Below are 24,841 nucleotides of genomic sequence, written 5' to 3'. Positions count from 1 at the left end.
CAGACAACACAGACAGCAGTACGATCCTTTACAGTTCATTTTTCATGACAATTACTAAGCCTTTCAAATTCCAAAATAAGCAATGGTTCTGCAAAAATCCTCCAACTATTAATAAAACTCATTTCTTACCCTTTGTTCTTTACACAGGCATTTTTCAAGTGAACATAGCTGGAAGGAAATATACCCTGGAAAAGAAAACATGAAGGTTATTGTGCTAGCTGTCTCTTAAGGCAGGGTTAGGTCATAAGTCAAATGTACAAAGCACAGTCACACAACCAGGACAGTATCACAAGTAACACAAAAGAACATCACCATGTTCCATAGGCTAAGACTTCTTGTGGCTTACATCTACTCTTTTTGTTTTCAGCTACCAACATCTTTACAAATTTAGAGATTCTCTGATATAATTTTAAAAATTATATCTCATACAACAGATATATTTTGTTTAAAGCATAAAACAAAAAATTTCAGGAATTCTACATAAAAACTAATATAAATAATATGTTTTTTAATATTATAGAATTTTAAAAAGAAGGTTTATTATTTTTTCTTTCCCTCCAAACATTCATGATTACTTTTAAAAATATAGACACAAAAATTACTGTGAGTTTGGAGACAATGTCTATATTATATGTTATAAAAGATCTTTGATGTAAACAAGGAAACAATTAATCACCATGATGGCATTCTGGTGGAACGTGGACTAAACAAAAGAAGCCAGGCTAGCAGAAAGCTTTGTATTAATTGGGAAGTGATAGGGCAAGGACATTTTTTCTTTGTTCTAAATGGAAGATTGAAAGAAACAATTTAAAAAAATGAGCATCTGCTTTATTTTCTACTAAGTGACAATAAACTCTAAAGAATTTCTCATGTATAATCAAATGACAAACTCAATTAAATATTTATGAAAACAAATGTCATTTGAATATGTTATCGCCATGTGGATTCAAATATAAAATAAAATTTAATAAGCAAATTCTGTATATTCGACAACACTAATAAGCATAGGCATTATTTAAAATCACTTTTTTTCTACAACACTTAAATTTACCTCAATACAGTAGAATTAACAATACAGTAATTATAATAAATGAAGAAAAGTTAGACTTGAGGTTTGTTAGATGTGTAACATAGAAGTCATAATAATTTTCCCCAAACATGCTTTAGATGAATAATTAAATACTGAAGCTATATTTGCATGTACCCTGCAAATGCCCAAAAACAACTTTAAATGAGGGCTAAAGTATTAAAAAATTAAATTTGTATACTCTTTTTCCTTAGGCTCTCCTTTAGATTGAACTCAAATAATTAAATGAAGTAATTAAACACAGTTGGATATTCCAGCAAAAGCTATATTTAAGCAAAAACAGACCAAAAAAAGAGTATAGATACCTTAATTGTATTTTGATAATAAGAAATGGCATTTTATTATCTATAATTTTAATAAAACTAGAATTAAACCCAAAAATGAATTCAACATATAATATTAGAGACTGTGGGAAGTCTGAGTGAAAGCTGGGGAGATAATAATGTAGAAAAAAACATAGATATTATTAAGGATTAGTGTCAAGATCATAAACTATCCAACTGAAAGATAAAACAAAAATCACATCACTTCCTACGATAATTCCTGAGGATTTATATAAATATCTAAAGGCTACTGAATCTTAGTATCTGTCTGGAATGGTAAAAAAGGAAGGAATTTTTGTAATATAATTTTCTCGGTTTCAGCACCCCAAACCCAAAGGAACTCATAATGTGCCACTAAAATGAACTTGCTTTTCCATGCCAGTAATTGGCAGATTCTACAAAAAACTTAAAGATTAAAAAACTCTATCCAGTATTTCTTTTAGAATATACATTTCCCTTCCCTGAATTATAATTTAGTTCTCTGAAGTACTAACACTTCAAAAAGGTTTTGTTTATATATAATGAGCTTATTAATGTCTTCTTAGTACAATTTTTGAGAGCTATATAGGATTATCACTTGAGTAGCATATCTTAACTATAATCCACGTTCAAAGGAATTTCCAAAATTATAAAAATCTGTATTAACATTTTGCATTTCAACTAAGAGTCTCAACTATAATTTTAATATAATAAGATAATTTAAACACTTATCTTTTAGTAAAAATCCTATAATTATGGTTAGAAATAACAGTATTTACCTTGATATTTGGGTTTTTTAAGGCAAATCCTCTGTACCAGCCTGTGGAGAAATAATCATGGTTATATTTTGATAAACCATGGCAATATTTTAAAGATAACAAGTACTAACAAATTAATCTGTTCTTTGCTGATGGAATTTTAGCCTACATGTAAACACGTTATGAATAAACATAGTGGCAGTTTGAATTAGACTAGATAATAACTCAAGTGACCACTGAACTGTTAAAATTATAACACAAATTTATATAACAAATAGAAATATGCATGATGAAAATAAACTCTTTAAAATCAAGGCTTTGGACTTTGCAACTTACTTGCTATTTCAATTTGGGCAAGTTACTTGACCTCCCTGGGCACCATTTCTCCCCATTTTATAAAAGGTAATCCTATGTATTAGGGAAATTCAAGAATCTGTGTAACATTTAATATTTTTTCAAATTATGCTTGCCTAACTAAAATGACTGTACCACCAAATAGTAGTGCCTGAGCAGCAGTCATGTAGTACGTCTGCATACTCTTAAGCCCACTGTCTTGGATTACGATCCGTCTCATATCATACAAAGAGGAAAGCCAGGTCTCATCACTACCAGAATTAACAGCCGAACCTCCCTCAGCACAATGCCTCATCTACTGAGCTCTGCATTTTTTTTTATTCCATAGAATGTTTAGTATTTATATTCTAAGCAATTCTGAATCAGTTTTATAACACTTTTCATAAGGGGGGGGCATATCTTCTTCTAAGTGAAAATAAATGTAAGGTACTGTTAAAAGTCTGGATTTGAGATGTCCCTCACCCCTCATATGTTAGGTAATGCACCTAGGCTCAGAGCTGGGCGTGGCTGGAGGAAGTGCGCCCATGGGGACCTGGCCTTGAGGAATGCCTTTGTCTCAGGTGGTGTCCTCCCTCTTTGACTCTGGCTGTCATGAGCAAGAGCAGCTTTCCTCTGCTATGCCCTGCCACTATGACGTCTGCCTCGAAGCTGGCTAACTATGGATCGTACCTATGAAGTCTTTTTTTTTTCTTCTTTTCAGTAAGGGGGATGAAACATGAGGCATTGTACCTCTGAGCTACACCCCCAGCCCTATTTTTTTAGTCTTTTTTATTTTTGAAACAGGGTCTCACTGAGTTCGGAAGGCCTCACTGAGTAACTGAGGCTGTCTGCGAACAGCAATCCTCTGGTATCTGCCTCCCAAATGCTGGGATTACAAGCATGTGCCACCACATCTTGAGCCCAAGTAAACCTTTCCTCCTCAAGTTGTTCTTATCAGGTATTTTGGATGGAAAAGCTGACTGAAACAGGTACATATACGAATATATATGATTAACATATAGCTCCACTTAAAAGCATTATTATCAGATTATATTTTTTCAAGTTTCGAAACCATTTGCTTATCAATAAGACATTACTTTGCTATGCCATATGTATCTTATATTATTGAATTTTTTGGCTGAGTTTTTGAAAGTAAATTTTCAGTTTTGTATTTAAACATTTTGTGCCTTATATTTTTAAAGGGTTATACAATATTATAAAATATTACCTCTAATAGTTTTAAAGTCAGTTTGAAGAAAACAGAATGAATTGAAAACTAGAATATTTGCCTCAGGGGTTATCAGATTTTCATAAAGACAGATCCAAGAAAATATCAATTTCAAAATAATTTTTCTAACAAAAATTTAAACTTTCTGATATTAGATATGGAGCCCATTTTCATGTACCAGTTCAAAATATATTTTTTCATTCATCTGTATACAAAGTAGAAATAGACAAAATGCATCTGGTAATGACACAGGAAACATATTTTAGAGCTATTGATTACAGTAGAGATAATAAACATCCATGTATCATCACCATTAAATGCCAGGCTCTAGATACATGTAGAACGCAATTTATTTGGGGGAACGCAATTTAATCCGTTCTATTTGGGGGAACGCAATTTAATCTGTGAGTAAACTTGATAAGAAAGAATGTAGTCATATGATGAGTTCCTACAAAGAAAAGCCTTTTAGGAAGAAAATGAATATTTTTTAATATACTGATGGTATTCTAAAAATATAGTCACTTTATTAACAAGGGGGGAAAAGGTGGCTATTTCATCTGGGATCCAGTTATGAACTAGAGTTTAAGGATGTTTCATAGAACAGGACTGAAAAAATTTGAGAATATATCAGAAACCTTTTCTGAGTTGCTTTCTGCATTAATTAGTGCTAATCATATAAGGCCATACAATAAACTCTATTGGTATCTCAAATGCATTGAATAATGAATGTTATTGCAAATTTGGGAAGAAGGAAGAATGAAAAGCAAGAGAGGAATTGACCTGAGCAGGAGTCCTTCCAGAGACATCTAGTTACCAAACCTTGGGTAGGCCATTTCTGCACTGGACCTCTGTTTCTTATGGAGCCAGCAGTCCATTGGGAGGGACTGCTAGGCCCTTGAGAGTCTGAAAAAATCCTCCTAAGTTTGGCACTGAGTCAAAAAAAACCCAATGGAATAGCTTTGATTGCTTTCTATGTTTCTATGTAGTGATTATAAAATACTAGGAAAGAATACAATCAGCTTTAAAAATAGAACGTTGCTTTCACAATGTTTAACATGCAATAAACAAGTTTTATCAAAAATGGTTTGCTGTAGTGACTGGAAATTTCCAGAAATTAACAGAGGTAACCAGAGACTTTGTAAACATTATGAAGAGTCTTATGTTTAGGAGTTTCTTCATATAACCTCAAACACCAAAGCCACTCACCATCACACTTCTCCAGGATTTGAACTGTATCCCCAATTTCCAATGAGAGGCCATGTGGGACGGTTCCTCGAAAACCGGCAATAACTGTAAGAAATGATATAGAATATATGAAGGTAATGATGTCAGTTACAGTCAGTTATACTGCTTACAATGAAATGCTATTGACTAGAAAAAATTAATGTGTAGAGGAAATACATTTTAATAGCTACAAACTGTTGTCATTTTTCTTTTATATATTCTTAAAGAAAACCATGATTATATACTTTCCTAGCTTCTTGGTGAAATAAACATAAACATGCATTTTAAAAATGTGGAAATTAAATAGTATACAAAATATCAAGAATACCTCCCTGTAACATATATAAGCAAAAATATTGCCTGAAGAAGTCTTTAAGGGACTGTTTCCCTTGGGAACTGGTATATTTCCCACTCACCCCATACAGGTGCCTGACCCACGGTACTTAATAAGTACGTAGGCAATAATAAATAAAAATATATTTCTCACCTGTTATTAAGCTTGGTTTATCTTTTAGCTATACTTGGGTTTGGGGCTTTTTTCAAAACATTATATAATATTATTAAATGAGAATCTCATTTGTTACATCATGTAAACTTTGATTCTGCTTTGAAGCAGATTTCTTTTCCCTAGACTATATGCTTCTTAAGAGAAGGAACTGTATCTATTTGCTTACTACTAGGTCCCCAAGACCTTGCCACATTTGTGGCATAAAAGCAGTCTTCTTGTGGTAGTAACAGCAATGCCATGTTATTTAAAAAGGACTGGACCCTTCCCTAGACTAAGCACACAGAAACTACAATTTCCACATGCTTAGCTCTCGTATCACTTAGAATGGGGCGATTCACCATTAATTATAGATTAACAGTTTAGAATAATTTCAGAAGCTTTTACAGAGAAGGGCAGGACTAGAATGGGCCACCTACAGACAGGATGTGTGCATAGATTAGTCATCCCCAGGCAACTTCAGGAATTAAAGAAAGAATGAAGCACACTGATTCTCCCCTGGACAGTGAAGGCTGAATCACAGAGGCAAGGATGGAGAAATAAAAGAAACACATGTCAACACACAAATAGAGAAAAGACATCTCCTGTGAGATACTTGTATATAGAAATCAACTTGGAATTCACAGCAGACAGAAAGGATTTTTAAAAGGTGAAAATTTTAAAGTAAACTTTATAATTTTGTTTTAGGTAGGTTTAGATACAATCTGAACCCCCCAAATAAGTTTCTGATACTGTTGGGAATGTATGTGAGTAGCCTGAAGAAACAAATGAATATGTCAAAAATCAAAACAAGCCAATAAATAATGGACTTTTAGAGAAGTCTCAAGCTTTTTTATGATCTCAAAATAAAATTAACAGTAGATATAAAAAACAAAACCAGGATAGAAAGCAGAACCCCAACTACCATAAGATGGATGAAAATAACTAGAGAGGAATCAATTTAAACATTTTAGACAAGCACTAATTTATGAAGTTTTTTTCCAACTATAACCAGAAATACCACATTGACTCATATTAGTGTTCAAAAAGATGTTTGCTTAAAAAAATCCTTGACATATTACTTCATATAATCTTCAGAGGCCTTCCTACAAGAGATTGACAACGAAATAGCCAGTAGATTGGTTCCAGTTCACAAGACTTCAAAATAAGCTTGCACCAAGGTCTGCCTTTTAACACTCAAGAAGGTACTGTAACTTCTTATGATCAGGTGGTTCAACACTGGGCACCATGGATGCTGCTCTTAAAGGTCTAACTTCATGTTCTTTCCAACCCCATTTATATACAGATGTTACTACACACTCCTATATCTCCGACTCGATGAATACCTTCCTTGCCGTTGTCTACCCTCTCCCTGCCCTCACCACCTTCTTGAACTCAGCAGTATCATTCATGGGCTTCAATTTTCACCTTCACTTCATGCCTCAGCCTAGGTCCTGCTGTGTTCTGAAACTGCTCTATTAAGGACTACAGACTCCTCACTTTGCCCCACTCTTACAGCCTTTCAAGACTCTCTCCTCTCTTAAATCTTCTACTGCTTCTCTCAGATCCTCCAGCCTCCTTCTCTAGACTCTCTTTCTTAGCCCTCCTTTTCAATGTTGGTGTGTTTCAGGATTCTATCCCCAAGATGCTGAAGCATAGGGCTGGGATATAGGAAAATAGCATCAAATGTGGCATCATGAAATGTGAGTCCTGACAACTTACCACTTACTAGCTATGTGACCTTGATCAAGACACCACGCTTTCAGAATTTCCATAACCTCATTGAGCAAACTGGAGTAATAATAAAGATAGTATAAAAGGAAATTAAATAAAGTACTTTTCTGTTTTATAATTGACAGCATTACGAATACCTCAGTTGTCTATGCCTTTTCTCTTTGTCCATCCACATGTTCCCTAGACAGAGTCCCAAGACTTCCAAAATCCCCTATTGATGTGTAACATGCCAACTTTCTATCTAGTCTTGATCTGTAGCCTGACATGAACTTCTAACCTGTATATCTTTATTCAGATGTCTAAACACCTCAAACAAAAACCTAGTATGCCTCCAACTGAACATCATCTTTATTCCCCTAATCGAAGCTAGTCTCTTCTCCAAATACACACTGTACAATGTTGAGTTTCTGCTGTTATTATTAAGTGGATTTCTCCACATCTCTCAAAGAGGGCCAGGCAAAAATCCCAGAAGGTCTCGTTGGCTCAGCCATTGGTTTTTTCCAAGACAATGTCCACAATACTACTAAAGCTACTTTAAATTTTGTCATATTTTTGCTTATGTTTTTGTGTGTCCTGACATCAGGAAACTTCTTAAAAAGAAAAAGGTGATAAAATATATGATACAATACTGTATCAGACAATGGGATTAATGAGGTTAAACCTTTTCCTCTTATTTCAGTCTCCTATGTAGCTCATACAATGGCCAGGTGTCTCCAAACTGGATTCTTATCTACTGTTCTTGTTCTGTTGAATGATAGCATCACTCACTGATTCTGGGGCCAGAAACCCAGGGTCACCTACAACACCCTCATCCACATACCCAATCCAAATGCCTGTCACAATGACCTTGTCTTTTAAATATCCCACTTTTAATGTCTTAAATATCTCTACTCTCCAAGCCCTGCTATCACCTCTTGCCTGGATTTCTCTAACAATCTCCTAATGTAGCTATATACATTCCCAAACTCCTTATTTCTTACACAATAGTTCAGGAGTCTTTTCAGAATGCACATGAGATGGTATCATCCTCCTCCTAAAAATATCAAGCCTTTAAGAATAATATAAAAATCACTACTGCAACCTGTGAGACCCTGACCTTCTTTCTGGTCTCACTTTGTACATCTTATCTCTGGCTAAGTATTCCAGGTCATGGTGACCTTCCATCAACATTTTCTCCACAATGTACTTTCTTCCTGATTGGCCTCTTGCAAAAAAGAAAATGTATGTATGTATGTATGTATGTATATACATATATATATACACACACACATATATATACATATATATATGTATGTGTATATATATATATATATATATATATATATATATATTCTTGCTTTCCCTCATTAATGAGTTAACTCATCTTCATCCTTCAGATATTGGCTCAGTGGTCCCTTTGAATGTGCATTTACTCACCCCCATTCACATGCAATCATAGCATCTAGAACCACTCAATCACATCCTTTATATGTGCAAGTCTTTCCGTAGTGGCTCTTGTAACAGACTGTAAGCTCCATAGATGAAAAGGCTGTTTAGGTTTTAACTCCTAATTGTACTCCCAACTTAGCAGAGTCTGCACATAGTCTGAACTCAGTAAGTAATCACCAAGTAAATGAAGAAGAGCGTGGCCCTTGCTGTTAAATGCTCTGATCTGACACCGTGAGGCTTATATATTGTCAAAAATACTGTTTTATGTGGGTGCTCAAAATTCTATGAACCGAACTGTATCACCTGTGAACATTCATTCTGTCATAGGAGCTTTTAAAAATGGTGATGGTAGTTTTATCTGGGTTATAACTACATAATATCGCATTTTTTTTATTCCAGGAGCCTATAAGGGTAAATTCTGATTTTACTCATCAGTTATGTACTATTTAATAACTGCCCCAGTAAATCTAAAATTCCAACTCTGGAAGAGGCCTTTCAGTTCAGCACTGACATGGCATAAGATTTACTGAAGAACTTTGTCCCTACACCAGCCTAGTTTGTTACTATCATCAAATGGATATGTCTTCCCTCCTGCACAGCCATCAGATAGAACTGAAGGGACGGCCCTCTTTCAACATTTCTAACAGGCTCTCCTTCTACCTTTCCAGGCTCTCTTCTTCCTTACCTGTCCACTCAGCCATCTCCAAATTCCCAGCCAGCTCTTACCCGTAACCTCAGTGCCTTGATACATTTTATTGAGTTTGTCTTATCCAACCTTTTTAGACTAAGAACTGCAAAGAGCCTTAAGGCTTAGTTCCAAGGTTTGGTCTTTTACATTTACTGATGCTACTCTTTTCCTTTCTCCATCTTTGAATTCATATAGGTCATATCTTAAACGGAGGCCTAGCATGCATGTATAAGTATATAAATGGAGAATGAATAGATAAAAAGAATGAATGAATGGATGGACAAAGGCACAAAGAAATGGTACCCATAGTTTGTTTGTTTATTGTACTGGGGTTTGAACCCAAGGGCATTCTACCTCTGAGCTATACTCTTAAGCCTCCCCTTTTAAAATTTTGAAATAGTCTCTCAAAAAATTACCTCATGCTGGCCTCAAACCTGTGATCCTCGTGTCTCAATCTCCCAAGGATTAAGATGATAGGTATGTACCACTATAGCTGGCAGTAACCAACTTTTAATGGATTCAGACATTCTCAAATAACATCTAACTAGTAAGTATTAAACTTCAGGTCATATTGGAGAGGAACACTTTCAGGACATAGTTGAGCCATAACTTTGATCTGTACCCTCTAAAATGGCAAGCCATTCTCAATCTTTGAGTTAGACAAGTAACTCTACCTTGCTATATACTGATGAATCTCAAAGATGCTTGGGATTCAGAATTATAAACAAGAAAACTGAAAGAATAAAGTGGTTCTAGGTAAAAGAAAAAAGAACTAGAAAATAAGACTGGCTCATGCTTATACTTGTAGCATGTAATATATCACAAACTAAGGATAATTAACTTAAGAAAGCAAAGGCCCAAAGACAACACATGCATTAATAATGCCTCACTTTGCATTCCCATCCAATGCACTTAAAGCAAACGCTATTTTTAGTATCCATTTTGGAAACAACTTCTCAACTAAATCCCTTTGAGTTTCTCCAAGTGATTTTATACTTCAGAGAAACAAGTCTACACTTGAAAATTCATTTTAATAACAGTTATTGTAGAGTAGCAATCTTCTTACATAAAATCTACCCATTGTATACTTTCTAGGAGCAGGTATTTCCCCCCAATAATATTGGAGCATACTGAACACAACTATGAACTACCTTTGCCCCTTGATGTCATTGTTTTCCTTTGTCTTCTTTTATTTATTTTTATTTTTTTCCTTTGTCTTCTTTTAAACTGAACAATTTCTCATCATTTTGTGGTGGGGGGCAAGATTGAACCCAGAGGCATTCTATGTCTGAGTTACACTCACAGTGAGCTGTTTGTTTGTTTATTTATTTATTTATTTATTTATTTTTGAAACAGGGTCTTGCTAAGTTGATGAGGCTAGCTTTGAGCCTGAGAATCCTATTGTCTCTGTCCCCTAAGTACTGAAATTCCAGGCATGTGCCAGTGCCCCTAGCAGTTTCTTATAAATTGAACTTTAGTGGTTATAAGAAAAGATCACAGAGAATGAACCTTGGTGGAATTGGAAGCACAAAGGCCCAATACTATTGTTTCAGTCATAAGGACACTGAGGATACAATTTTAAATGACACATAAAAAATCACTGTATGGTGTTCTGTACATCTCTCCCCATTTAACACTGTGTATGATTTGGATTAGTAAAAAAAAAAAAAAATATATATATATATATATATATATATATATATTATATTCACATACTTAAAATGCACATGCAAGGCAAAAAGCAGTAAAGTATAACCATCCTGAAAAGAAGTCTTAACCACCTGCCTGTTATCACTTACAATGCCATTCCTTTATAAAATATCAATTCAATACCTACAGGCAGTTTATTAAAACTTAAATACAACTACTAAATATTTTCTATGAGAAAGGCTAAAAAAGGTAAGAAAAAAACCCTGGAACTCATTTCTTAGTGCAAGTGATACTTACGTAAAGAACAAATGTGGGGGGTTGTTATTGTTTTTAATTTTTTATTGGTGCATTGTAGTCAAACATCTTAATGGAGTAGAAGATGGTGGAGGCATACTTGCACACATCACCTAGTTAGCCCTTACCCAATTCCTGCCTTATTCCCTCTCCCTCCCTCCCTCCTTCTCATGTTTGGCTTAGTAATTTACTTTGATATGTTTATATGTTTGTTAAAGGAACTGGAGAACATTATGCTAAGTGAGATTATTTAGTCACAAAAAATAAGAAAATAAGATGTTTTCCCTAATATGCGAAAGCTAGGGAGAAACTGGGCTATAGGAGGAACACTAGATGAAGAAGGAGATACAATAGACGAACAAATAATACAACTTAACTGAGGGGATGGGAGGGGGGAAGAGAGAAATTCTCTAATGTTCCAATGTGTGTTTTAACGCTTTTAAGTTGAATATTAAGAAATTTGGTCACAGAATTCCAGGACATCAAAGAACTGAAAGTCAAAACAAATTAGGAAAACTTTTCTATGTCAACCATGCAGTTCTAAATTGCAGACAATAACATATTCTTCATCATAATTGTCAAAACTATATTTACAGCGATTGTCCTTGTCAAGATTCAATTTGAGCTCAGCACAAGCTGCCCTTGCCCTTTACAGGCTGACGATATAAGATAAATGGGACAGAGAGCAGGAAAAAATAATGAAAATAGTTGTCCCTGGTGACCCAAAGCAAGGAAGCTCATCTGCCTCAGACAGAATTTTGGCTTCACCTTTCTGGTAAAAGCATCTCCAACTCACGAACAAGTCGTGGTCTATAAGGTCACTTAGGAGCCAGCTGCTTACAACACAGAACACGACGCTCTCACTCTTCAGTTCCAAGGTTACCCCACGGAATTCAATCTAATAACCAGATGAAACTGCTCATTTTGCAACAAAAAATAAGATATGACTGCACCAGAAATTGAACGTAACGTTTTACATAAGATAATTATAATAGCTGTAAAATCTTTCAGGCTGGTGTTCAAACCATAGCAGTGCCAATTTGCAGCATTGATATTACAGATGTTCTACAGGAATCCTAAAGCACTTCAGAGGACATTTAAAAGTGGTTCTTTTCTACATCTGAGTTTATTGCACACCGTACATCCAGCTTGTCACAAATATATCTACATTGGGGCTTCTTAGCTTTGGTGGCTAGTACTTGTGGGAGGGACATTTACAAAGGGAAACAGGAAGAAAGAGGTAGAATTCCTGAAGAACCTGGACAAGAGGTAGACAAAATAGAGAAAAGGGAAAGGGTCTTAAGAAGTACTAAATTTTTAGCTGGGTGTGATGGCTCACTCCTGTAATTCTGATACTTAGGAGGGTGAGATAGGAAAATCACAGGTTTGAGGCCAACTACAGCAACTTAGTAAGACCCCCAGCAACTGAGCAAGAGCCTGTTTCAGTATATATAAATGGCTGAGGATGTAGCTCAGAGGTAGAATGCCCCTGGATTCAATTCCAGAATCAAGAAGTACTATGTTCTTTTCTCCCCCCATGAGAATTGCCATTTATCCCAAAGTTGCCAAAATCATCACTAAGGATTCACCAAGAGGTGCAAAGGGGAACGAGGAGGCTCAAACACTGATTGGGGGGTAATACATTTGGAGGGAATGGGAATGGTGGTGAGACCCCAGCTGCCTGTACCCCTTCTAATGCCATGGAAAAGGGTCCTCCTCTGGCCGGCTCTCCTCCCCAGCCCTGTGTCCAGTTTCTCTCTGGGGAGGTGGGTTGGGGATATGGAAAGAGGGTGTAGTGTAAGTGGGCCCCAGTAGGGGGAGGACACTGTGGGGGGGTCCCCCATTTCACATGCACTCACAACACTGATCTCCCAGTAAGCAGAAATGGGGGAAGCTGGAAGTACTATATTCTTTACAGGTACTTTATGTCATGAAATGGTAAACTGTGAAGAAGAGGAAAAGGGGCCACCTCTTCTGCACAGGCACCAGACTCCGATAGGGAAAGACAAAAGAAGGTAGGAAGCTGAGTGCTTGGATCTGCCCTGGTCCTGGCGATGTGCTGTATCCACAGGCCTCATGCACTGCAGACCCACATGCCTGAGAAGCTCAGAGATACAGACGCTAGCCAACAGAATTCCATTCTTAGGCCACAGTTCCCATGGTCAGCCTCTGAGACGCGTCATACAACTGCCTTCTGGCCTTCGTGTCCCTGAAAACTCAGAAAGTAGTTTCAGAGGATCCTCTGCTTGTGTATTCTAACCAGGTTATTTGCAACTCATTCATAGTGTTCTTGGTCTAACCAATCACATGGTTTACCAGTAAAGAATTATTTCTATTAAAAGGAATGCTGTTCACTATATAGCTGATGTTCCACCTTTATCAGGTTTCCAAGGAATAAATTATACAGGACTATTTAGCACTTTCTGCCAAAATTACAAATTCATGTATCTTTTGGTACAGTAATTCCACTTTTAGAAATTTATCTTTTAGATATGCCCATATGCATATAAGTATACAGTACATATGAAATAACATCCACATGTATGCATATATATATACAAACATTTATGCATACAGAAAAGTCTGGAATGATTGAACTCAAATTTCTAGTAATAGTGAACACCTACATTGCCATTACTATGTGCCAGGTATTGTTTTAAATGTTTATATATATATAAGGTTATTCATCAAATCATTATTTGTGATGCACGAGAGAATCCAAATTAGTATTTAAATATTAATAAAAATATGTTTAGCACACAATCAGAAGTGTATTAACTACAGCTTATTTCTGACATTTTACAAGGCCTACCTGAGGATACACTGCTGCCCTTAACAATAAGAGGAGAGAGTTTTAACATTCCCTAGAGAATTTCATCCCATTGAGACCAAGCCACTTGGACAAAGGCAAAGTATGATGCCAAGGGCTATTATGAACCATCCAGATTCCTCTACAGAAATCTCTGACTTCCCTTTTCCGTTGTTGGCAGCATGGGGGTAGACCTCACTGAGGTGCTGGCCCCCTTCTAGAATGGCCTCAGCTGAGGAGACCTGCTTTGCCCGGGGCAGCAAGTGTCCAGTGAAGACCAGGCCCTCGCACTGCAACTCGACACGACTCTGAAGGGCCACTCCAGCTCAGGTGACAACAGTGGGCACTGGACCTGCATTGTGGGTCTGCTTCTCCCCTTTGCCCAGTTCTGTTTCCTTCCTCTGCCTGCCACAGAGTGGGCCCCAAGACTTTCTGGTAAAATACTCAGCAAGTAAACTTTCAGGTCAGGTCCAACCTGCTGCAAGCTTGAAAGCCATTCAGAATTTAATACTTGCACAATTCACTTTCAAGTATGATGATGATGATGATGTTTGATATGGTACTTCAGACTGAGCCAAGGGCTCCTCTATACCACTGAACTATATCCCTGGCCCTATTTTACTTTTTATTTTGAAACAGAATCTTGCTAGGTTGCTAAGGCTGGCCTCAAACTTGTGATCCTCCTGTCTCAGCCTCTAAAATACCAGGATAACAGAGAGGTGCCACTATGCCCAGCTTCCAGTCTTATTTTTTAACGATAAAAGAAAAATAACATCATTGCCTTACTATTCTGTCTTAAGGTTTTGCTAAGTCCTGTATGTGTCGGTTATAATCTCTTACAATATAAGCATTTGGATTCTCATTTTAGAGACAGAGAAAAACAACAGGAAAGAGGCAAATAAGGAAACGAACTTAACATATCAAGAGGGAATTATTCCACATTAAAACTGATTCGGTGGCATTGCCACTGTGGCAGTAAATGAGCCAGTTTAATTCCCCACAGAGTCATGAACACAGTTTTCTCCTTGGTTTTCATGCTACGGATGCAAAGGCGCTTTGCTATGTGGTTACAAGAACTGAAGGTCAAAAAAATAAAACTTTAATTATTGTATGTACCCATCAGTACTTTTAAAAGCAACTTAACATGACAGAAAAGGTTATGGTTTTGGCCAACTGCCAGCCAAGAGGGACATCTTGGGAGAGCTTAAACACTTATTCAAAAGCATCCTTGCACACAGGGAAGAGGCACATTTTAAGGAAGACAGGGAGGCCTGGGATTCAGCCCCACTACCAGGGAACACTGTGGCCGGAGTTCCACCATTAGGTATTCCAAACGCCACCTCCTGCCCAGCCTAACTCAAATAGAATTGCATGGGCCGAGGTATGAAAGCTTGGGTTGTAAATCTATAAATATAAGTAAATATAAGATATTAAGTTTTTGTCTTTGTTAACTAGAATGTTAACAAAGGATGTTGGATCTGAATCTGCTATACATTTCAAAACCAAACTAAACCTCAGGGTGGCACATGCCTCAGAAACTTACTGAAACTCTCAGCAACCCAGCAGGAGAAAAGCAACCCATTTCCAAAACAAACAAACAAACAAACAAACAAACAAAATAAAATGGCTGTGGTTATAACTCAAATGTAGAATGCCTCTGAGTTCTATCCCCAGTACTACAGACACACACACACACACACACACACACACACACACACACACACTAAGGCATCTCCTTATAAATACAAGGCAAAAAAGTTTCTCCTTTGTTTTTATAGCTTCCTAGAAGTCATTGTTAATAAGTTAAACATATTAAGACTTTAAATAGTTGAAAAGTAAAATAGCTGGTATATAACTGCTTTTCTGATAACAAAAGATCTTGGGTGATGATAGGGAAAGTAAAGAGAAGCGATTTTCTCAAAATGTTAAGCAGAGGTGGGAAGGAAGGAGCTGAGCTTTTCACCTTCACTGGACTTCACTAGCATGTTATTTGATTAAGGAACAGTAGAAAGTCCCAGAAGGGGAAAAATTACAATACAGTCAACACGACACCAAATAGAATGAGGTTACAAAAAACTAATTGTTTTCCTCCATATCTGGTGAAAATTTATCACTAATAAGTGAAAATGCCATTTTCTAATCAAATATATTAAATCTGCCACCAAGTATATGGTAAGAACATACACATTTAAAAAAATCCTACCTCACCGTGCGTGGTGGCGCACGCTTGTAATTCCAGCACTTGGGATGTGGAGACAGGAGGATCGCGCAGGTTCAAAGCCAGCCGTGCTGGCTTAAGAGACCCTGTTTCCAAATAAAAATATATATATAAAAAAAAACAGGTCTGGGAGTGTAGCCCTGAGGTAGAAGGGCTCCCAGGAACCCCAGTACCACACACACATACACACACACACACACACACACACACACACACACACACACAAACCCTACCTTTAGCCGGGCATGGTGGCACACACTTGTAATCCCAGTACATGGGAGTCTGAGACAGGAAGATTTTGGAGGTTCAAAGCCAGCCCCAGCTACTTAGTGAGGCTCTCAGCAGCTTAGTGAGAAACTGTTTCCAAATAAAATATAACATAGGTCTGGGAGTATAGCCTGGAAGTAGAAGGCCCATGGGTTCCATCCACAGTACCACACACACACAAAAATCCTACCTTTTTCCATTGTGAGATAATATCAAGTAATACTATGTAAAAGAATTTCTTTTTGTATGGTACCAGGGATTGAACCCACAGGTATTCTATCTCCTGGCTATATCCCAACTCTTTTTGTTTGTTGTTTTGTGGTACTGGGGATGGAACCCAGAGGCATTCTACCTCCAAGCCACACCCCCATCCCTATTTTTTATTCCTTATTTTGAAACAGGGTCTCAATGAGTTGCAGAGGGCCTCACTAAGTAGCTGAGGCTATCTGCGAACCACAATCCTCCTGTCTCAGCCTCCCAAATGCTGGGATTAGAAGTGTGTGCCACCACACCTGGCTGTTTTTTATTTTTGTAACAGGGTCTCAGTAAATTGTTGAGGCTGGCCTTGAACCTGCGATTCTCCTGTCTTAGCCTCCCAAGTACTGGGATTGCAGGTGTGCATCACTGCACCTGGCTTATGTAAAAGACTTCTTTAAAAAAAAAAAACAGATTAAGTTTCTTGACTTATTTTGTTTTCATTTTTAAAATTTTTCTATAAAGGAAGAAAATAAACAAACTCTCTTGTATCCTCTGTATCATTTCTTTTTCTGATTTTTTTTTCTCTATAAGTACCAAATACCCAACGTCAGGACACATAGCAGAGTACAGCTAAAGTGGTCCATTGGCGCCAAAACTATCTCTGTGTCTCCTTCCTGTGCCAAGGTGACTCAGCCCCATACATTTCCCGTGAGCTCTTCTAACATTTTCCTCAGTCTAATACTTAGAATTGTCTCATCTTATCGTTCATCTTCCTCATAACTAAACATTCATTTTTCTGATTTTTGCCTCCATAGACATTTCTTTTTCCAATTTGAATTCTGACCCCCTTTTTCAATGTTGACTTCTCAAGAGGCCTGCTCAAATATCACCTACACATTACACAGCATCCCATCTGAAGAGATCAAACTCTAGATTCCTATTATCACTCTTCTGTTCTGATGACTAAGCCAACTTCCAATTTGGAACAAACACAAAACTAATTTTGACAGGATTTGGCCACTGCAGGCTAGTCAAAAAACAATTTCTCCAGGCATCAGGGAGCCAGTGAACAGTTGGATAGAGAAACAAAGGAACAAGCTACGAAGTGCTTTCAAACTCTTGCTCCCATATACTCTTCCAATCTCATCCTTTACCAGTCCCTTCCAAGGGGCCCACTGAACCTCCTGTTTGTGCCTTTGCAAAGGCTGCAGTGCTTTTCCCTTCACTTGGGATTCAGGCCTCCTGCTGCCCTACAAATCAACTTAAGCATCCTGCTCAGGGAAGGCTTCCCCCTCCCCCCTCCACACACCTCTCCCACATCCCTCCAACACAAGCTACTCTCCTCAACTCCTTTAAGTGCCCAGCTCAACGAATGACACCTAATGAGCATCAATCAAGGTCAGCTGAAGACACAATGGGCTAAAATAACCAAGGTATGCAGTTTACTCAAGCATTCAACCAAGGAGTCATGGTTACCTTTTCTCTGCCAGTGCTGTGTGAGTCACTAGATAAGAGTCACTAGATAAACAATGGTGAAGATAACACTTTGCACTTGATTTGCTGAATTCACAAGACACCAGAAAGAACAAGTTTTCTCTATCGTTTGGGTCCTATAAAACACAGTTCAGAGCATGCAGACAGGCTACTCTTCTGCTTGTTGGATTTTGCTACTTGATCATTCAATTTAGGGGAGGGAGGGAGGGAGGGAGGGAGGGAGGGAGAGAGAGAGAGAGAGAGAGAGAGAGAGAGAGAGAGAGATTTTATTAATTCTTTTAAATCAAATTTGCCCTTTCTACTATCTGTAGGAATTTTGTCACCCCAAGACTCAAGATATCTTCAGAGCAAGGACTGGTTCTTCATCCAGCAGAGCACTAAGAAATGAGGAACTATTAGTGATTCAGCAAATAGCTCTGTGGTGAACTGGAAGCCCACAAAAATATGGTCATGAAATGTGGTAATGCCTTCTCCCAACAAAAAGCATTCCCAGACTATAACTCCATATGTGCCAAGATCCACTGCTTCTAAATTTCATTACTGCTCACTAGGTTAAGGTAGTAGCAGCCAAGGGTATTGTTGTTGTTGTTGTTGTTTCATTTTGTTTTTGTTTTGCGGTACTGGGGACTGAACCCAGGGGCATTCTACCTCTAAGCTGCACCCCAAGCCCTATTTTTCATTCTTTATTTTGAAATGGTCTCACTAAGTTGTGGAGGCCTAAGTAGCTGAGTCCGGCCACAAACCTGTGATCCTCTTGTCTTAGCCTCCCAAGCACTGGGGTTACAAGTGTGTGCCACCACACCTGGCAGTAGCCAGTTTTCTGAACTGTACAGTTACTAGTTTTTAATGGGAAGATATCTAATGGGGAGATACTTTAAGACTATGAAAATACACTTTTCCACCACACTTTGTAACATTCCATGATGCTAGACACCTGTAACTTTAGTCTTTTTTAATCTTTGTCTTTATTTTTATTTATTTACTTATTTTATTTTTAATTTTATTTTATTGGTGCACTATAGTCTCACACTATGATGTGGATCATGTTGACAATGGCATATATTCACACAGTACTTGGTGTCCATCCCTCCCCACCCATGCTTCCCTTTTTCTTCCCTCTCATGTATACACATATTCGAATGTAGCTTTTCCATTAATTAACCTCAGTCTTCTTTCTACCCTCTCTCTCCTTTCTGGCTTTGCTGAGGTTTTCCCTCCATTATCTGGAGTCCCTCTGCTATCCCTAATATTCCCTAACTAAAAGAAAACATATGTCCCTTCTCTTTTTGTGTGTGGCTAATTAAAACAAGAATTAACAAGTGGGATGCCATCAAACTAAAAAGTGTCTGCTCATCAAAGGAGACTATCAAGGATCTAAAGAGAAAGCCTACAGAATGGGAGAAGATCTTTACTAACCACCACTCTGATAAAGAGCTAATTCCAGAATATACAAAGAGCTCAAAAGACTCTACACTAGCAAACAACCCAATTAAGAAATGGGCCACTGAACTGAATAGACACTTCACAAAAGAAGACATACAAATGGCCAATAGATACATGAAAAGATGTTCAACATCATTAGACATCAGGGAAAGCAAATCAAAACCATGCTGAGATTCCATCTAACCCCATTCAGAGTGGCAAGTATAAAGAACTCAAACAACAACAAATGCTGGTGAGGATGTGGCGAAAGAGGAACTCTTTCACACTGTTGGTGGGAGTGCAAACTATTTCAGCTGCTATAGAGATTAGTGTGGAGGTTCCTTAGAACATTAGCCATTTCTACTTCATCCCCCCCCCCAAAGGCTTATTTAGATACAGCTGCATTAGTTTACTTGTAATAATTCTGCAATGGGTCCTTTTTGAGTTGGACACAATATACTGAGCTTAGTTTCTTAAATATAAATCATAAAATTAATGCCCTAACACAGTTCTCTTTGAGGATAGCTACTTGACATATCATATCAACCTTTATATGTTTCAGCAAATAAAAAAACAATTCATTTGTTTCATAAAATAAAAATGTCAATATTTTTGCCCATTGTTCTAACTCTTTTAGTTCCTTAACTAAGTAATCTGTACATGTTTGTTTGATGGAAGATAGCTTTTGAACTGTTTCAGCCAACATTTTCAAAATTCATGGGTCTTGTCATGAACTATAACCATCTAATAGGTTTGACTTAAACCGATCTTCACTGCAATTAGTGATTTATAAGGCAATCCTGATAAAGATATATATTTATTTTATTTCATAACAAGAGTCTAGCCTTCCTAATAAATTTGTGTAGTAACATTTATTATTAATAAAGATCTTAGGCCTTACTGACGTTCATAGCAGCTACCAAAAGTTATTAATTCTGTTGGATATTACATTAGAAATGATTGTTAAAATCTTACATTGACTATAAACTGTGTTACATCTTAATCTTAGAAAAAATATAAATTAGAAAATGTTATAAAGCTGGCTATTTAGAGTCAATGACTGGATTCTCAGGCTAATTCATAGGAGCTTAATCTATATAGTAGCTACAATAATAAGCTCACATGAAATGAAAATTAAGGGAGGGACAGATTTATGGTAGGGGAGGTATAATATGAGAAAGGTCTTATAAATTTGGAGAGAGGGTGGCCATAAGCTAACTCCTTCCCAATAACATATTTCTCATCCTAGTCTGGTTTCAGAATAGGTCACAGCACCCAATTTTACCACAACCTGGTAATGCATCTGTATTGTTCAGAGCCTCCAATACAGTTGTATAATTATGAACACACCTTATTCTTCTATCATATCTCTTTTCCTTATGGTAACATAGTTGCATCAGGAACAACAATCTCCTTCAATGCTATTTCTCCAACCTCCAGGATATACATAGTAGCCACCTGAGCAATCTGAGCTGAGTAAACAGACACCAAGAAGTTTGGGGATCTGTGGGGATCCCACGACAGCCATTCTGAAGACTTGCTTAGTACTGGTACCAGGAATAATGACATCGTTGTACATTTGGTACTTGTAAACCTGATATTCAAATGATGGCATATATATTCCAGGAAATTAATAGAACCCTGCCATTTCCACTTTATAAATCCTCTACAAACCCTTTCTGCTTCCCCTCAATGACTATTTTCAAAATGAAAAGATATTAAGAAAAGAAATGCTGCTAGTTTGTCTCAGAGATTTTAATGATAAGTTAAGGCAAAACTCATGAAACTATAATTGCCAAATCAGGATAAAAATGAACATTACCAACTCAGCATTTATCAATTATGGATGAACTTTAAAATTCTTCCTCTGGGTTTTTAGAGCACACCCGGCCCCTGGGGATTATGCCCTGTTCTTCTTTTCCAATTTCATAAATGAATGAAGCAGTTGCTCACTATGCCTTTCTTCCCACTGTAAATTTCAGCTAACTATTGACCTCAGATGTTGTCTGCAATAACTGAAAGCTGGACCATCTTTGTTTGCAAAGAGCTGTACTATTAAAAAAAAATAATACTTTAAAAATTATCCCTCCCCCTTCCACATTTTCTTTTTTTAATGGAAATTAAAATTCCTCTGCTTGGCTTAAGGTTGAAATCTTTACAAATATTTATCCTTTCCCCTTTATTATGAAACCCAATGGCTAAATGAGATAAGTTTTCCAAAATATCTTCAAAACAGACAACAGGTCTGGTGTCAGGGCCAAAACCAGCTGCTTATTTCACAATATGTTAATTAGGAGCAAGCCATCTACTGCAGGTCTCTGGTTCAGATGTTAATTTGCATTTGTTTTTACTTTTCTGACCATCAATGTAGGTGACTCAGTCTGTCCATGAACCAAATCTGACAATGTGAATGCCCTTGAGGCTTATGTACAAAATGAGTGCCTTAAGGATTCCAGCTGATGCAGGGAAATAATGAGGTAAGATTTAACACAATTTTAAGCAGCAAGTTTTAATATTTGGAAGATAAAATCAAACTTACATGTTCAACACACAAAATTAAATTGAGGGTGTGATGTATTCTTCTACAGGTGTGTAGGAATTTACAGATAATTCCCATTAACAGAAGAATCGGGAGCTCAATTTCCTATGCAAGGCTAGAAAAAGGTACATTTTCACGAGAAGTACATACATGACTTTTTCTCCCTTTATTAATGACTATAATTAAAAGTCTTATTTTTCAGCCTCAAGCAACAACCATATGTTAGTTATGCCTTATGAGCATTGACAACTTACTAAAAGTTTCACTTATTAATAATAAATATAGGCTAATGTAGTATTTTTTTTTTTCCTTTGGTACTAGGGATTGAAGCCAGGGGGCATTTTACCACTGAACTACACCCCTAGCCCTTGTTTCTAATTGTGAAACAGGATCTACCTAAGTTGCTGAGGGTCTAAGTTTCTGAAGCTGGCTTTGAACATGCAATCCTCCTGCCTCACCCTCCTGATTACTGGCAATGTAGTGAATTTAAAATTAAAAAGCAGTCAGCCAGGCATGGTGGCACACGCTTGTAATCCCCACACTTAGGAGGCGGAGACGGGAGGAAGCTCTGGTTCAAAGTACGCCTCACTGGCTTAAGAGACCCTGCTTCCAAATAAAAATATAAAAAATAGATCTGGGAGTGTAGCCCGGAGGTAGAAGGGTTTCCAGGAACCCCAGTACCACCAAATAATAATAATAATAATAATAATAATAATAATAATAAGAAGAAGAAGAAGAAGAAGAAGAAGAAGAAGAAGAAATTAAAAAATAAAAAGCAGTCAATATAAGTGAATGAAAGAAAACATTGATTATAAGACCCCAAAATAATATGCTTTAAATTTCTGAATTTATCTTGTAATTATAAAATATAAATATATAACTACTTTAGCTATCTTTCCTAACTCTTGTCCCTATAGCTAAGTAAAATATTAATAAAATATTAGTGTACTTCTCAAGCATTTTTTATCACTAAGCTTTTAATACTTTTTTAGTATACTAAATATTTGTTCATTTTGCCTACTTCAGAATGCAGTTTTTAAAAATTCTGGGTTTTGCTGTAAGTTTTTCCTTAGAAACATGAACTTTGAAGAAGGTCATTTCTTTATTTAGCTAAGAGACATATGCAAAATTAAGCCGTTTTATGCAGGAAAATTTTCAATCGGAGCTACAAAGATAAAAACAGAAAACACTGTGGGGTAAAAAGTTTGCTACTAGCCAGGCATGGTGGTGCATGCTTGTGATACGAGTACTTGGAAGGCTTAGACAGGAAGATCACAGGTTTGTAGCCAGCTTCAACAATTTAGTAAGGTCATCTGCAACTAAGTGAGATGGTATTTCATTTTATTATTATTATTTATTTATTTATTTATTTATTTATTTTTTGGTGGTACTGGGGTTCCTGGGAACCCTTCTACCTCTGGGCTACACTCCCAGACCTATTTTATATTTTTATTTGGAAACAGGGTCTCTTAAGCTAGCCCCGTTAGCTTCGAACCTGTGTGATCCTCCTGTCTCTACCTCCCAAGCGCGGAGATTACAAGCGTGTGCCACCACGCCCGGCTAGTGAGAAGGTATTTCAAAATAAAGTTAAAAAGGCTGTGGGTGGGTGTAGCTTGCAGATAGAATGCCCTTGGGTTCAATCCCCAGTATCTTCCCCAAAAATGTCTTGCTACTGTATTTGAAGTCTTATAACAGATGTATAAAATTGGTTATTTGCTCACACCTACCCCATTTCTGACAAACACAGTAAGCAAACAGGACAGCTTAACCAAGATCTCATCAGAAGAGGTGAGGTAAAAGCTAATATATTCCATCTTTGCTACAGAATGAACATTTCTTTAGTTCCTGATGAATGTGTGGAAATAATAGATCATTCTGTCAACTTCTGAAAGAGTGCCTGGGTCCTGCTACAAGTAACATATGTCAAAATACTCAAGGTATATTAATCCTGAACATATATATATCAGCTTCATGGAATTTCCTAGGTGTGGCAGGTCCATTTATTTATTGAAACAAAACACAACCATCTCAGTATGAATCCCTAGTACCCTTCATTTACTAAGAAAAACATATTTCTGGATTTACATTGTTTTTGAAAAGTTGATAGACATCAATCATTTCTTGAAGACAATTCTTCGGCTCAAATTAATGTACCTACCTGTAAGTTCCCTAAACCAGGGAGCCTCATAAGATCAAATGGCACAGAACATGAGCTGAGACTGATTTTACTTTCTAAGCTAAAAATTCACTTGTAGCCCACAAGGTGAACAGAAGCTGAATGATGGAGTCTGGCTATACAACATGATGAGAAGCTGTGGTCCCTGCTAAGCCCATGGCCTGGCTGTAGACACCCCTTCTAGGTCCTGCCATGTGGAATCCTAGTAAAACCTAATGGTGCCCTAAATTTCACTTGGGACTTCTCAGAATAACTCCTTAAGTTTCCTCTATAATTATCCAAGTATTGGCATTTTTCATTTCTCCTGGAGAAAAGCAAAAGTACAATGTAAGAACAATGCTAACTCCAGAGATTAAGTTCTTAGGATTTGGGGGCCTATAAAAAGCTTAGTTTCATAAAGGTAGAATGGGTTCATATAATTAAAAAAAATCCCTCTCTCTGTAGTCATCTCACTTTCCTCTTGATACTACACATTAATTCAATAGGATATCATCATTAATAAAGTTGG

The 24,841-nt window shown here is 37.0% G+C and overlaps 1 protein-coding gene across 2 annotated transcripts in view; it reads right to left on the bottom strand.

The window, feature by feature from the left end:
• The window catches only part of DOCK4 (dedicator of cytokinesis 4), a gene marked incomplete at both ends in the record, with an annotated part of 525,693 nt that overhangs the window by 289,714 nt on the left and 211,138 nt on the right, over positions 1-24,841 (bottom strand). For both annotated transcript variants that reach the window (XM_080701145.1, XM_080701146.1), the window contains 3 exons: positions 130-185; positions 2,169-2,209; positions 4,915-4,998. In XM_080701145.1, coding sequence (XP_080557271.1) covers positions 130-185; positions 2,169-2,209; positions 4,915-4,998 — 181 coding nt within the window. The remainder of the gene's footprint in view (positions 1-129; positions 186-2,168; positions 2,210-4,914; positions 4,999-24,841) is intronic.

Source organism: Muscardinus avellanarius (assembly GCF_963383645.1).
Source record: "Muscardinus avellanarius genome assembly, chromosome: 9".
NCBI lineage: Eukaryota > Metazoa > Chordata > Mammalia > Rodentia > Gliridae > Muscardinus > Muscardinus avellanarius.
The sequence above is the reverse complement of the archived record's forward strand: the minus strand, read 5'-3'. Positions and strand labels throughout refer to the sequence as shown.